Source organism: Culex quinquefasciatus, chromosome 3 (assembly GCF_015732765.1).
Source record: "Culex quinquefasciatus strain JHB chromosome 3, VPISU_Cqui_1.0_pri_paternal, whole genome shotgun sequence".
Lineage (NCBI taxonomy): Eukaryota > Metazoa > Arthropoda > Insecta > Diptera > Culicidae > Culex > Culex quinquefasciatus.
This window is the reverse complement of record NC_051863.1, coordinates 164,579,336-164,596,666: the sequence shown is the minus strand read 5'-3', so window position 1 is coordinate 164,596,666 and position 17,331 is coordinate 164,579,336. Positions and strand designations below refer to the sequence as shown.

General features: G+C 34.2%; 1 protein-coding gene across 2 annotated transcripts in view; it reads left to right on the top strand.

Annotated features, from left to right (window-relative positions):
- The first annotated feature begins 2,660 nt into the window (after window positions 1-2,660).
- The window catches only part of LOC6048137 (PDZ and LIM domain protein 3), a 69,667-nt gene continuing 54,996 nt past the window's right edge, over window positions 2,661-17,331 (top strand). Inside the window, exons 1-2 of one of the 2 annotated variants that reach the window (XM_038260237.1) lie at window positions 2,661-2,959; window positions 3,024-3,207. In XM_038260237.1, coding sequence (XP_038116165.1) covers window positions 3,100-3,207 — 108 coding nt within the window. In that variant the 5' untranslated portion in view covers window positions 2,661-2,959; window positions 3,024-3,099. Of the gene's footprint in view, window positions 2,964-3,023; window positions 3,208-17,331 lie in introns of both variants that reach the window. The other variant, XM_038260238.1, reaches the window with a different exon arrangement.

Genomic DNA, 17,331 nt, shown 5'->3' with positions numbered 1-17,331 from the left:
ATTTATGAATAAGAAAATTGTAAAAAATTGAGGGATTGTTAAATTATGTTATTTTTTTTAAATAAAATAATGTTGTAAAGAAATTAAAAATCAATACCAAATATTATCTGCGTCATTAAAATTTGTCAACTAAAAAATTTTCCGCGCAGAAAAATACAAAAAAAACAAGACTTGCTTCATATAAAAAAAAAATAAAATACTTAAATACTAAAAACTAAAAAACTACAATACTAAAATACTAAAATACTTAAATAATAAAATACTAAAATACTAAAATACTAAAATACTCAAATACTAAAATACTAAAATACTAAAATACTAAAATACTAAAATACTAAAATACTAAAATACTAAAATACTAAAATACTAAAATACTAAAATACTAATACTAAATTACTAAAATATTAAAATACTAAAATACTAAAATACTAAAATACTAAAATACTAAAATACTAAAATACTAAAATACTAAAATACTAAAATACTAAAATACTATAATACTAAAATACTAAAATACTAAAATACTAAAATACTAAAATACTAAAATACTAAAATACTAAAATACTAAAATACTAAAATACTAAAATACTAAAATACTAAAATACTAAAATACTAAAATACTAAAATACTAAAATACTAGAATACTAAAATACTAAAATTCTAAAATATTAAAATACTTTAATACTTAAATACTAAAATACTAAAATACTAAAATACTAAAATACTAAAATACCAAAATACTAAAATACTAAAATGACCGAGCCACGTAGCCCAGTGGTAACGCTTCCGCCTCGTAAGCGGTAGATCGGGGTTCGAATCCCGGCTCGGACCAACACAACTGGTGATCTTTTCTCTTCTGGAATCGATTGCTTAGTAAAGGGAAGGTAGTGTATCGTCACAAACTGGACCTTATCACGACACCTTAGGGAGGCGACCTATGGAATGTTAACATTAACCTTAACATGTTAACATTAAGTTGAGAATGAAACTGCCACTGAATCCTCTTTGTAAATGCCGGCCCCGATACTCTTCAAGGGTGTTCCCCTCAGGAACTGGGAAAGATTTACTTTTATAATACTAAAATACTAAAATACTAAAATACTAAAATACCAAAATACTAAAATACTAAAATACTAAAATACTAAAATACTAAAATACTAAAATACTACAATACTAAAATACTAAAATACTAAAATACTAAAATACTAAAATACTAAAATACTAAAATACTAAAATACTAAAATACTAAAATACTAAAATACTAAAATACTAAAATACTAAAATACTAAAATACTAAAATACTAAAATACTAAAATACTAAAATACTAAAATACTAAAATACTAAAATACTAAAATACTAAAATACTAAAATACTAAAATACTAAAATACTAAAATACTAAAATACTAAAATACTAAAATACTAAAATACTAAAATACTAAAATACTAAAATACTAAAATACTAAAATACTAAAATACTAAAATACTAAAATACTAAAATACTAAAATACTAAAAACTAAAATACTAAAATACTAAAATACTAAAATACTAAAATACTAAAATACTAAAATACTAAAATACTAAAATACTAAAATACTAAAATACTAAAATACTAAAATACTAAAATACTAAAATACTAAAATACTAAAATACTAAAATACTAAAATACTAAAATACTAAAATACTAAAATACTAAAATACTAAAATACTAAAATACTAAAATACTAAAATACTAAAATACTAAAATACTAAAATACTAAAATACTAAAATACTAAAATACTAAAATACTAAAATACTAAAATACTAAAATACTAAAATACTAAAATACTAAAATACTAAAATACTAAAATACTAAAAAACTAAAATACTCAAATACTAAAATACTCAAATACTCAAATACTAAAATACTAAAATACTAAAATACTAAAATACTAAAATACTAAAATACTAAAATACTAAAATACTAAAATACTAAAATACTAAAATACTATAATATTAAAATACTAAAATACTAAAATACTGAAATACTAAAATACTAAAATACTAAAATACTAAAATACTAAAATACTAAAATACTAAAATACTAAAATACTAAAATACTAAAATACTAAAATACTAAAATACTAAAATACTAAAATACTAAAATACTAAAATACTAAAATACTAAAATACTAAAATACTAAAATACTAAAATACTAAAATACTAAAATACTAAAATACTAAAATACTAACATACTAAAATACTAAAATACTAAAATACTAATATACTAAAATACTAAAATACTAAAATACTAAAATATTTAAATCCTGAAATACTAAAATAATAAAATACTAAAATACTAAAACACTAAAATACTAAAATACTTAAATACTAAAATATTAAAATACTAAGATATAAAAAAACAAGCAAAATAATACATAAACTGTTCAATCGGTGATTTTTCTGCTAAAATTGTTGGAGAGCTGGAGTTGGAGTCAGAGTCAAAGTCGCTTCATAAGCTACCCGACTCCACAGCCCTGACTAAAATAGTAAAAAATATTCAACGCCCATTTAAGAGTTCCCAATTTTCCCGCGTTCGCGTCCCATTTTCCCTCCTGCAAAACACCAGAACACCGCCGTGTCGTTATTCTCTCAGATCATCCGTCAACATCCATTGTGAACCCGCTGATCCTACCCGATTGTTGTGTTTCGCGCTCTGTCGTTAACCGGACTCTGATTTATTTTAAACAATATAGTGTGTGTTCTTTTTTAATATCCCAACACATTTTCAAGCTCGAAAAGCGCGCGCGAATTTTCCGAACCTCATCCGTCCCACCACCCCGCTGGTTGTCCCAACGTTGATCTTCGGCGTAGGCTGGCTGCAGTCGATACGCGCCGCGCCGAATAGTGTCACTGAACGTCCCGAAAGTGGTGGTCTCAACTTTTCTCAGGGTGTTTCAATTTCTGATTAATTTTTGGTCGGTCCGTCCCACCACCCTTTCGTGCACAGTTCAAGTTCAATCTGGTTGTTTGATTTTACAGGTGGTCTCGTCCTACCTGTTGACAGTCAAGAGTGTCACGTTTTGTGAGGGTGGTCAGAGGAAGCAGTGTCTCGAAGATGGAATGCGATCAGCGTGCCTACGAGCGGCCGGCGTTTTGGAGGATTCCCAAGGCCAAGACGTTCGAGATTCCGTTCATGAAGAAGCGCGTCTCGTTCAGTGAACAGGTGAGTCAATTCGGTAGGGCTGTGGTCGCCCACACGCAGTGAGTTTGGCAACCGCAACAGGTGGTCAGAAAGGTATGAATGGCCTGTGGACGTCATCTGAAGACGGCTCAGCTATCGTACAGCTGTCAATCTTGGGTGGGACAGTTTAACCCACACAAAAAAAAAAAAGAAATCTCGTCTGGTGGACGTTTTGAAACGCCATCCAGCCGTTTGTTCGAGGAATTCTCAAAATAGACAGTGCCAGATAAAGTCTTCAAGTTTTCGAGCAAGCGCCACGATTTTACGTAACTTGAGGTATATCAAACATATTGATGCGATATTTGCGTCACACCCAGAATCGTCCTACGTAACATCAACTACCGTTTAGTTAAAGGGAAGACCATGACGCCATATGTGTGTATCTTGGATGTTATAAATATCGGGGGAAAAAAACGCTGGGACTTTGTGGTGGTTCACGTTGTTGGTTCCAAACCATATGATCCATGATATTTATAGGATAAATCACTAGAATATGGGCAACTTCGGAGTGAAGATCACGTGACGGATGTGCAGAGGATGCAGCGCCGGATTAATTTTCGGTTAGAATGTTGGCACTCGAGCGGTGTACTTGGAATGTGATCCGCAAATCGATTAGTGAATTGGAACGGATGCCAACTTTTAAGTTATCATACCGTGCCGGGATGGTTCGTATTGGAATTCATTTTAAAAAAAAAAACTTTGATAGCTGTCAATGGGAATGATACATAAATGAGACTTAATTATAATGGCAAAGATTATTAGAAACGAACATTACTACCAAATCACATTCATCGTTATTATCAAAAATAATTTATTGAGGTAGATGCAACATTCTAGTATGTTAAGAACATTATCCAAAGATCAAATGTTTAAGAAAGCTTTGCGCTTTAGCTTGCACAATCAAATAGAAGGAAACAAGAAAATATGTTGTAAACTTGCAAAAGTACAACAAAAATCCTAGATAATTTTTTTTTTAACCAAGCAAAAAAACTTATCGATTTATAGTCAAACTATACTAAACACATGTAGTGTAAAAGATCCTCGGTAACCACTCAAACTTCTAGTATAAACGATATCTAATTAAATTAAACAAACAAAAAAGAAACAATAACAAGCTCATGAATAATGTGTTGTGATTTTTATATTATAAATCAGGAGTGTTCAAGGTTTTTGAATGGCAGGCCAAATTTGAAGCTCACATAAGCTTGCGGGACAAATGTCAAAAATAGTTTATTTGAAATAAAAAAATGGTGGATTTTGATGAACACTACCTTAAATGCCAATAGTTTGAAAATTGACCCAATCTCACCCCTTAGAGGGGGTGACATTAGGTCAAATGAAACTAATTTGATGCTCAAATACAACTAGAGGGTGACGTTTCTCGAGATTTTCATTTTCCCGGGAATCGAGAGTTGAACTTAGCATTTTCCCGGGAATTCCCGGGACCCGGGAGTTTTTTTTACTACACCATCAGTGTCAAAAATTTAAAATGAAAAGTAATAAATTTGTTTCTTTTAAATGAATTCAGCTACTGTTAATTCATACTTATTCTATGAAACGTTAATTTAAACAGCCTCATTGTTTTGAGGAACTCGAGGAACTATATAAAACTTTTGATTATTTTTTTTCTGAATCTGCAAAAACAAAATCGTTTCTTGAGTTTTTTAAGACTCAAAATTGCAGTTAAAAATATTTACGAATCTTAATTCGCACTGAGTGATTTTTCAAAAAATTCACAAACTTGTTATTAGATTTTTGTAAAAAAAAATAACTAATATAGCTTGTATATAATTTCCCACTATCGGGAATACTGCAATATGATAAACAACTACTCAAAACAACAAATTAATTTTTTTTTAATTTTTTTCAGTTCAACATTAAATATTTATTGAAAAAATATTTAAAGCTACCAGGAAAACCCAAATGTTCACAAAAAACTAGATTGCTATGCTCAAGAGAAGATATGGAAATTGAACCTAACTTGAAAAAGCTTTTCCCTTTTACAAATAATTAGAAAAAATAATATTTTAAAATAAAACATTTAATTTCATACCTGGGGTGTAACTGCTAAATAATTTTTAAGGTAAATTTCTGGGTCCACATTTTTTTGGCTTCTCTAAACTATAGTTATTGGAATTTTTGACAAGTTAAAATTTACACTTTCTGAATAAGAAGATTAGAGGTTTCTCTGGACATTCAATGTTCTAAACAATTTTGATTTTTTTTAATGTTTTTTTTCTGATTAGTTCACATAATTTTGCTTCGATATTTATAGTTTAAATTTCCCGGGAGTCTCGACCGAATTTCCCGGGAATCGAGAGGTCCAAAAATGATCAATTTCCCGGGAAATTTTTCCCGGGAATTCTCGCTCGTCACCCTCTAAATACAACGATATGGTAAAAACAAGTCATCCAACAGTGTTTCTTGTTCGAGGGAATCGTATTGACATGCTACAATGTTTGAAGTGGAGATTTTGAAACATTTGGGTAGTTTTCGAGCAATTCTAACAAAAGTATTAGAAAAATGATATTTCGAGAGGTCATTTTTGGCCAAAAACGTACCTCAACTTTAGACAGCTGCCAAAATAACAGGATTTGTTCTAGGAACGAGATTTTTTCAGCGAAGTCATCTTAAGATGTCCCCTACACAACCCTTTTAACAGAATTCAGTTTCAATTAGAAGAACCTGAGAAATAGTAAAATCCGTAAAAAATCACTTTGACCCAATCTCACCCCCCAGACCCAATGTCACCCCCACTGACGGTATTCAAAAAAATAGTATTCAAATCTCATTACAGCAAACAAACATTAAAATCAGGTTAGGCCGCTGCTAATATTTTTGTTTGAAGTTTATATTTCACGGTCTGGTCGTTAACGGTGGTTGAATGCTGAAGAAAATAGTTATTTCACAAATATAACGAAAAAGTGTTTTTTTTTTAAATATTATCCTTGAAATGTTAATTTTCATATTTTATTATGTCTATTGGTGACCCAAATTTTGATATATCACATCATTTTAGTTTTGAATATTCTGCAACTATAATACTAAATCGATGCAAAAGGATTTATTACGATTATTTCTCCAATTTCAATACAATTTGAATAAATGTTGGTTGCCAGAATCAGATTTTAGTCACTCAGATAACTAACCTAAATGTCATGAGTTCGAACCCCGAACCTGAAGGTTTTTAAGTGCAAGATAAGTTCGAAGACAACCCCATAAAAACGGTTCGAAGTGACTTTTGAAGTTTTATGGAAAACCTTTATTTTGGTTATCTTTACAGTTTTCTACTTTAGTCAAATTTGAATGTTTATAACTAATTTCTAATTTTTTTTTGATAAGAATTTTCGAAATTAATATTTTCAATCACATTTATACATTCAATAAGATAGATTCTTCAATGAAATGTTTGTATGGATAAAGTATTTGTTGAATAAAAAGTTTTACAATAAAGTTTAAACACGACCTTAATTTGTTAAAATTACAAAATCACTTTATAGATGAGTCAAAGTGCAATTATACCTACATTGCTTTTGCTGAAAAACAAAGAAAATTTGATTTTATTCAGATAAAAAATCAAATAAGTACCGGCTGGTAAGACGTATAGCAAACTAACTAAAGACTTTTAGCAAAATGTAAAGGCGAATTGGGACAGCTTATTTAGATTTGTTACTGCACAATTTTTGATAATTTTATATTGGCTACGGACACATACACAGAACAGCAAAAATAGTGTAACCTTTTTTCAAACTTCAAGCTTTTAAAACTACTGTTCCTATTCACACTATAGTCCCGATTCGCCCTAGTTGGCGGTAATTTGAAGTGAAATAAAAAAAATGGGTAATTTGTTTATGTGTGCAACTATTTTTATTCTAAAAGCGGCCATTCCAAAGATGCCAGATGTATAGATTTGTCTGTGTTTCACAGACATTTGAGCTTGTGTCAGACATTTTTTGAGGTGCACAGACTTTTAAAAAACATTAATAAATTAATATTTTGTAAAAAATTCAGCCGAAACATATTAAGTCAGTCCTCAAATGCTTAAAAATGCAATTCCTGGTGAATTTTTATGACTGTTGATAGATTTATTTGAATTTTAGACAAGTGCACAGACATACACATACTTTTTTTACAGACATTTCAAAAACCTCATGAGGCATCTAGGCAAAAAATATATTCTCTAGATTCAGATTTTCAAATTTTTACATGTCTGTTTTCTACGACCAGCTCACACAATTGTATGGCGTAATATAAAAATTGAAAGAACAAGCCATAGTCTCAAAATATGAATAAAAAAAAGTGTTTTAAAATGCATTTTAAACTAGTTCAGTTGTTTTGCAATCTTTGTAATTTGTTGTTTGATTGGCTACAATTGGTTGGTAGAAAATGTGCACCAGGTCAAGTTTTCAACAAATGTAACATTTAACGAAAACAAATAAAAATGCAAAAAAAACTTTACTGTACATTAAAAATTTACAAAAAAAAATCAAGAGATTTTTAAATAAAGACAAACGTACTGAACATGATTCTAAACGAAGGGGAATGCATTTCAAATTGATTTTAGCTGATGGCACTTGTAATTCCTTTAAATTTTAGATGTTTTTTTTTTTGCCCCCTCTTTTTTCGGTCAATTTTGAAGGGAGTGGAAGGGGTGACAAAAACTTTTAAAAATATTTCTATCAGCCTAACCTAAAACTTCAATCACGTTGTGAAAAAAACTGGCATCATCCCAACTGCAAACGCCTAAATGTATGCACCCCTCTAAGCAATGACTTACCCAGCAAAGAAAAGCTAAAATGGATTACCCATTTTCATTCATGTCGAGCTTTCCTGCCTTTCACATTCAGTGCGAGAGGTTCAAGTAAGTGGAGGGGAAAATACCCCTAGAACAAACAGTTTTTTTTCAGTGATGCAAGTATCTGCCATAACGAAAATGTTTAGCTTCCAGTTTTGTTAAATGTAAGAAAAATGAGTTCTAAAAATTGTAATAAAGGAAGGGATTTAACATGAAACCTACAACAATTCATGAACTTACTTTCCCAATAGTTTCTACAAAAAATATCATTCGTGAGTGATTCAATTGATTTTCCTCAAAATTTAATTCTATGAACCAACCATCAGTCCACTTCAAGACTTTCCAGCACTAAACTGTTGAAAGACGTATCGATTTCTGTCCAACTTACCTACATCTCCTCTCACCAACCAACCTTCAGGGGCATCCCGCATCGGACACCAGAGGGAAACCGACACCGGCGGCGTCGGAACTACCAACCAACCATCGGCAAGCGTCAATAGACGTTGAAACATGTGTTCAAGATTGGAGCAATTTTCAATGTCAAAACTACAAATTAGTTAGCCAATAGAAACGATGCCGACGTTTGTGTGAAGAGGCGGTCGTCAGTTGAGGCAATTGCCAGACATCATCGCCATCATCATCGATGACTGTGGACTCGTCCCAGATGTTTCCTGGTGCTAGAGGGGCCGAAGAGTGCATTCCTTAACGCGGTAGCATGTATGCTAATGTGTGAACACATCTGTCCAATCCGGCACGAGCTCCAGCCAGCTGGAATGGCCTTCGGAAGACTCGGTATCGAACGATGCCACCCAGTTGAGGCAGACTTTAATTGAGGAAATTTCATTCCCAACACGAATCGATGTCACTGCAGGAAATCTACCAGAATTACCGTTGAGGAATGTCAAGCGAAACCGGATTCGATTTTGTGTGAAACTTCCGAAAAATCATGGTCGCATTTAAAAAATTCCAAAAGTTTTAAACAACTGGCACTGGGAAAAGCTTCTCGATTCGGTTCCCAAAAAATCGTCCCAAAAACGGATCCACACTCAGAATCGGGTTCGTCCCGTCCCGGAATCTAGATTAACCTGTAAGGTCAACCCATCCGGGACTGGTTCCACGAAGGTGGTTTGGTATCTGTTTGACGGGGTCCGAAAAAACTGGTTCGATTTCGATGGGAAATCGGTACCAGCAGCAAATTGAGCGAATCCGACGGGACTTTTCGTCCTGCTGGAAGTTGTTGATTGCTTCTTGAGGTGATGTTCCTTTGCCAGGTATCTTGAGTGAAGGGTGATGTTGTCATAAGGTATGGTGAGAGCACCCTTTTTTTTTCTTTGGTGGTGCCTCCAGGAAAGGGTCCTCAAGATTATCAGGAAGGTTTTTATTTCTTGATGACGAGGGTTCCTTCCTGGCTTTAGTCACGTGTTGGTAATGTAAGAGTCATAACAGGTATCTCGTAAATTTGAGGGATGTTTTATGGCAAAGGATTTGTAATTTGTCTTTTTTGAATGCTGAATTATTCGAAATATAAAACGGGTTAAAATGTTCAAAATTATCTGAATAAAATAATACATGTTAGTAATGCAAAAACAGGTAATTTTATTTTGCCACAGAATATATATTTTTATAACTTCAAGAATTCAAAAATGCTAACAGTCACATCACAGGCAAATCAATTACAATAGTTGAACAAAGTAATATTGAACGGCATTTTGCTGCAGACGAACATCAACCAAAAATTCTGTTTTCAAGAGTCTGATTTCCAACTCAAAACAACCCACCTCCACCAACCTCCCCCCAGCATCACTAGACACAAACCGACCGGCTGATTGCTAAATATAGGTCAGACTCCTTACTCGTGGCTTCCGTCCACCCCTAGAATCAAGTGACCATCATCACATACCGCCATTCAGCATGATCTCATGAAATTTTCTCCTCAAGACTCACCGCTTCGTTCAGCCAGAAATACCTGCCTTCAGTGACGAGCTGCAAAAGTGCAAAGGTGCAACAATCCTTGGCCTACGAAAACGACCAATTTGTTGTCAATGAAATGTGGTTTGTTTTCGTCTGAGGGAGTGAAAAAAAAACTATTTTTTTTCTTGTTTGTCATCAAAGTGACAAAAATAACACTTTTCAATCCCATACGAGTGTGTGTTGTGATTCAGAACGATGTTTTCGTTTAATTTTTTTCAAGCCAAAATCAAATTTTGTTTCGTTTGCCTTGAAGAAAACACTCGTTTTCTTCGCTCTGAACAATGAAAGTCGTAACATTTTATGATGTTGCATCTGTTCGAAGCTTGACCTCGAATAAAGTGTCTTCAGAAGTGAATCCTCGTGAAAAGATTTACTGCGAATTTGCCACAATGGCTTCGGTGTCATCGATGGTATTTCAAAAAAAGGGTAAAATTACAACCCTGACGAAATTAATCATGCCGTTCAACAACCCGACGGCAATATTGCGTGACATTTCATATCTTATTTGAACGCGAAACACAATTTTTCATTCAACAGAAAAAAAGAATCAAAGTTTGTTACATTACTTTTTGAGGTTTTACTTTCTAACGTAGATTTTCATAATTTATACTTTATTTTCAAAAGTGATAAAATTGTTTCTACACGTTCTATAACAAATTACAAACGATACACACACTCGCGAGCGAGCAACACCGTCGCCATTGTGGAAAGCGCGAAAAAATGGCCGCCAGTCGCGTCACCGGCACCTGCGTGCAAGCGAGTACACGCGAGCAGGAGGGTGGATTTTTGGTGAGGAGGAGAACATTTTCTCACCCTCTTGTTTCGCCTGTTTTTGTTGTGCATGAAACATGCTGCTGACGGTGGCTGCCGAAACAAGGGTTTTGGCGCGTGACATCTTTCTCGCGGTGAAGGTTGGAAGTCAGCGACGGGGAACCATTTTGAATTTTGCGAAAATGTGAATTGAACGGAATTTTTGATATTTTTTATAAATTAAGCTTCAAAAACAATTCGAACAATACCTGCTTACTCGCGAACTGTGATTGGTTTTATTTTTCTTTTTTCATTCTATGAAAACTTTTTTAACTTAATTGGACTAAAACATGTCTGGAAATAGAAGTCTGATTTTATGTTATTCACAACACAAAAAAAAATCTAAAACTGAAAATTCAAAGTGCTAAAACCCAATTTTGCTGTGAAACTAAACCATTTTTCCTAACATTAAAAAAACGAAACCAAATGCAATGAGTTGCATAATGAAGGCTTTTCATCACAAGACGTAAACTTATCCTACGAGGCTTTGCCGAGAACAACAATTTCACAGTAAAATAGAGTCATATTATTTAAGGAAACATCAGAAAATCAAACAAGCAAATGAAGGTAAAAAATAACTATTTTACTGAAATTTCAAAAATAAACCCCAAAGCTCGAGAAAAAGGGATTATTTGTATGGATAAACTGAGCATTTCTCTACGAAATCGCTCTTTTTTCTTCAATTTTAATTTTTGTATTTTTGAATCCGGCTGAAACTTTGTTGGTGCCTTCGGTATGCCCAAAGAAGCCATTTGGCATCATTAGTTTGTCCATATAATTATCCATACAAATTTGGCAGCTGTTCATACAAAAATGATGTATGAAAATTCAAAAATCTGTATCTTTTGAAGTAATTTTTTGATCGATTTGGTGTCTTTAGCAAAGTTGTATGTATGGCTACGGACTTCTCTGGAAAAAAAGATACACGGTAAAAAAATGGTGATTTTTTATTAAACTTTGTGTCACTAAGACTTGATTTGCAAAAAAAACACTATGTTTAATTTAATTTGACCGAGTTATGAATTTTTGAATCAACATTGATTTTTCAAAAAATTGTAATATTGGTTGCAAAAATTTTTCAACTTCATTTTTCGATGTGAAATCGAATTTGCAATCAAAAAGTACTTTAGTGAAATTTTGATAAAGTGTATCGTTTTCAAGTTAAATCAATTTTTAGGTGACTTTTTGAAAATAGTCGCAGTTTTTCATTTTTTTATTAGTGCACATGTTTGCCCACTTTTGAAAAAAATATTTTTGAAGAGCTGAGAAAATTCTCTATATTTTGCATTTTTGAACTTTGTTGATACGACCCTTAGTTGCTGAGATATTGCCATGCAAAGGTTTAAAAACAGGAAATTTGATGTTTTCTAAGTCTCACCCAAACAACCCACCATTTTCTAATGTCAATATCAATTAATGGTCCGATTTACATTGTTAGAATATGAAAAGTCGTCAAATTTTCCGATCTTTTCGAAAAAAATAATTTTTTTTTAAACCAAGACAAACATTTTAAAAGGGCGTAATATTGACTTTGATAAGTTTGAGATTTTTCCGTTAAGTGAAGATTACAAATTAAATACGTACGGAATGGTATGGAACCATACTGACCGTGATAGAGAAATGTTCAAAGTACATGAAGAAAAAGCTTTCATAAAATTTTGAAAAAAAAATAATAAGGCCATTGCAAAAATTTTTTGAAGTTTATATCTCTCGACTCTGGCCAAAGTCGAGGGGAGGGCAGCACAACAAAAAAGTATAACAATGTTGAAAAAAGTTTTTTAAAATGCATTTTACATCTGCACTGTTGTTTTGAAATCATTAAATTTTAAAATATCTAAGCAATGATCAAATTTTTTTCTCTGTGAAAAAAAAACTTTTTGCAGTACTGTGGTATGAAATTTCACAAAAATTGAAAATATTTTCAATCAAATTTAAACATGTAAAAAATGTTAATAAACACAGGGGAATTCATTTTGAAATGTGTTCAGCTAACTGCACTCAAATTTCGTTAAAATTTCAAAGTTTTTCAAAAAAAATAATCTTTTTGCCCCCGATTTTTCGGACCTTGTGGTCACCTGGCTGAACGCAACAAGACCCGGGTAAGTTGGAGCCGGTACTCTAAAGAGAACCTGCAGGAAATTCTTCGTTCGAACCGAAGCCGTTCGATACCTACGGATTCAGTCGACGACGCGGGAGAAGAGTTTGATGCAGGTTTGGTGGCAGCAGTTGGAAGTCTCATCGACGTCCGCACTGATGAACGAGCAGACCCAAACGACTGGTATGGAGATCATCTTAAAATGCTGAAAACCGTGAGAGACAACGCCTACCGGAAGTTTAAGATCACCAAGGCGGCCAGTGATTGGGATGCGTACAAACATTGCAGAAATCAATACGTCAACCAAATTCGCACATCAAAGAACTCGTCAATCAACAGTGAAATCAGGTGTTGCGGTGGAGATTCAAAAAAGCTATGGAGGTGTTTGAAGTCACTGATTCAGCCTGGAGGACAGCCAGCAACGGAGATAGTGTTCGGAGAGCCACGAGGAGATGCTGAAACGGCTAGGCTTTTGAACAACTTCTTTGTTCGGAGTGTGGAGGAGATACACGAAGGGATTCCACCGACGACATTTACGCCTGTTAGCGGAGAAGCGGAACTGGATGAGCTGATGAGTGAGTTTGAGCCAAGCAAGCTGAAGGAAACAGTTCGGTCACTGAAGGATTGTGCTGGAGTTCGAAATGTCACAAAACGGGTCATGATGGATGCTCTGGACGTGGTTGCAGTAGATCTGTTGGATATAGTGAACAAATCACTGACACGAGGTGAATTCCCAGCCGCATGGAAGAAGACTTTAGTGGTTCCCATCTCAAAAGTTCTAAGATCCAAGAAGCCAGAAGACCGCAGACCGATCAACATGCTGCCGCTGTACGAGAAAGTAATGGAGACAATCGTGAAGGAACAGTTGATGTCGTTCATTGATCGAACTGGCGTGCTGCTTAAAGAACAATCTGGTTTCCGGAGGCACCATTCGTGTGAATCGGCGCTGAACCTCCTGTTGCTGAAGTGGAAGCAGTGCATTGAAGAAGGAAGCATTGTTCTTTCAGTCTTCGTGGATTTGAAGCGGGCCTTCGAAACCATTGACCGGAAGAAACTGATTGGTGTTCTGCAGAAAAGCGGGATTCGTGGGATTCGTGGATCATGCGGCTCATCCTTAGATGTGATCGATTGACGCCACGACGGAGCATGCTCGAATGTTTGCAGTGGATGTCGGTGAAGCAACGAATCGAGTACAACACTTTTGTTTTTGTTGAGTACAACACCCTTGTTTTTGTTTTTCGTATGAAGGAAAGGATGCCACCACAATACTTGACGGAAGCCATGGTATGCGGAAGGGATGTCCATGAGCATGACACTAGAGGAGCTGACGATCTCAGGTTGCAGAATTGGAAAAAGGCATGCACGCAGAACTCGCTATTCTACAAAGGATTTAAGCTTTATGAATTGGAAAAAGGCATGCACGCAGAACTCGCTATTCTACAAAGGATTTAAGCTTTATAACCAGCTTCCGGAGGCTGCAAAGTTTTCGAGCAATATAAACGAGTTTAAAAGGAGCTGCAAGGAGTTTGTACGGCAACGGCCGTTGGAGTAGAGTGACCCACGATGGTACTGTGACGAAGAGCACGTTATGACGGTCGGCCATCTTCATTATCGGTACGCATTTGCATGGAATCATTCTGGGCCGCATATGATAAATCTGATCAAAAGTAACGCGAATCTGGACGCGGTTTAACCCTATGTGCTCATATGCGTGTGGAATAGCAAATGGTTCCAATACCCTAAATGGATAAATAATTACTGCAATCTGATTGATAAAAAAGACTCAACATAGGATTTGTAAGAGCGCCTTGTGATGAGAAAAGAGAGATATGGATGGGCATACACGGAAGTGGAGTAAGATTACAGGACACTCTCTAAACACGAACGAAGAATTATCGAAAGATATCTGCTCATAAACCTTCCATGCTACAAAAACTGTGTATGGGTAAGAGGTGGGCCATCCAAGGAAAAAAATAAACCTATTTTAAAGGGGAGGGGAGGGGGGCAACATAAACTAAAAAACACTATAATTCAAAAAATACATATGATGAATAGAATTATTTTCAAAATCTCAAAGTGTCATTATTTTCTCCATGAACATGAATTTGAATCGTAAAACGTAAATCGTAAACAATTTTGGACAATATTCCTCAATAAGAAGGTAACACAAATTTGTAAATAAAAATATCAAATGTTTTTAGAACATAATTGAAACAAATCTCAAAATTTATTGGAATTTCCATCATAGCAAATTTGATATAAAATGTTAAATCTTTTTATTCGTGCTTGAAGCAGATTGAAATGCAAAAATTCTTACTTTTTAACAATTTTACCTAAAATTGATATGTATTTAGCAGAAAATCTTATAAACTCAATTTTCTAAGTATACACATTGATTTTTTTTAAATACTATAATAGCAAACTTAGTGATGGTACATTTGACGTAATAATAATATTAGAACATCTTTAATCTGAATTTAAGCACTAGAATGTAACAAAAAATGACTTGTTCCGGTGGGCGCACTTAGCCTCAATCCCAAATATGAGCTTGATTGAACAGTAGCTGGCGCTTTGCATTATTATTTAAAATGAGATTTAACCCGTAAAAAGACATATTTTCTTCTAGAATGACATTTTTTTAGGAACTTGGGCCAGATCATTGCGCAAGTTTTGGTATATATAACATTGAAGTTTTGAGCAAACTTAAGCTCGATAAAGGTTTATTTTTTTTTTTCAATCGGCCCGAAGTGCTAGGACTTTTCAGAAAAAAACGTTTGTTTGTGTTGATTGATCAACTGAAAAATCAAAACAGTGTCAAAAAGCGTTTCTATTTGACACATGTGTCGAAAATTTGTACTTTTCAGCACTCAAATGAGTAGTACAATGCACTTTTCAGCACTGTTGGTTTTCTCGTCTGTAGAATGAAAATAAAAAAGTAAGCATTTTCAAAACTGCAGAAAAAAAATAGCTGGAATGAAAATATTCTTGTATTTTTCACAAAAGAAACATCAATCAATTTAAAAAAAAGCTCATCAAACGATTTGTCCAACACGTCAAAGTATCGACCCCAAAACATTCCTTCGAAATGAAAATAAACACCTCCAAGTTTGTAACACGTCACCAAGAATCACTCACCGCGATGCTATGCCATGTTTTCCCCCCAAAGAAGACAGATTTCCCTTGGACATCGTCACGTGTAGTAAACTCCGGCCTACCAACTCCTATGGCCAACTCAAAACTGATTCACGCTGAGAGCCGAGAGTTGAAAGACACCTTTTCATGTAGCGCCGCGGCAACCACCTTCACTAAGAGCAGCTTTTCCCAGAGCACGATGGAAACAGGTGGTCTCGTAAAAGATGCTAGTTTTTCATCACCCACCTCAACCTGGGCGGGAAAATCTGGCCGGTGGCGATGCGGTGAAAAGTGTCCCATGTTGAAGAGTGAAATTGGGCAACTTTTCGTCAAAATTTTGTAAACAATATGATTTGTTTGATAACATTGATTTATTTTTGTCTCCCTTCACTGATGTTACATAAGACACCTTTTTGTTTATCAAGTAGCTGTGCACATTTTCACCGGTTCTGAGAAAAATAAAATCTTAGCTTCATAATTTTGCTTCCAACCGTTCAACCCAGAAAAGCCGAGCAAAAAAATCATGAAATTTCCGTTGATTTACGACTGTTTCTGTTCATAAATGTAACTTGCAACCGGTAAAACTTTAGAGCGCTTTGGCTTCCAAATTTCTAAATATCAACCTAAAAACAATAAAATATTGTCGTAGACCTTGAATCAGATCGTACAATGTAGCAATTTGTTCACCTGAAATTCATGGCTAATTCTAGTCAGGAAAAGCATTTTCCTCCCATTACGAATCGATCTCAGATCGTTACGTGTACAAAAACAAACCCTGAATCGCAAGGCGGATGAATCAGTTTCAAAACAACACAACACTTGCACTCATTGATGAGTGGTGTTTCGAGAACAATTTCTGCCAACTAATTTCCCCCCGAATAGCATCGTTTCGTATTAGAGCAAACTTTACGATCCATAAACGATTTTGCAACCTGGGCTGAATGTTTGGCTGATTTTTCATAGTGGGGTAACATTTTCTCAACTCGTCTTAATCTTTTTAAAAGTATAATTTTTTATTGAAGTTATTCTTTAAAGGTTGCAAGTTGATCAAAATCAAAACATCAAAATTGTTCAATCATTTCCACCTCACCCCCATCACTAATCTTCTTCCTGTTCACTTCGCCACCCGAGATCATCACGTTCAGCGATCGGCTTCTGCCGGGATGGAGCAGATCAATCGGAAAATTGCAACCAGAGTAACACAATATTTTGCTAGCCGCCGCTCGCAGTGAGCGAATTTTCCACACTCAAAACAATCACGATCATTTGGGCACGATCAGTCAGTGAGTGACTCATCACAGGG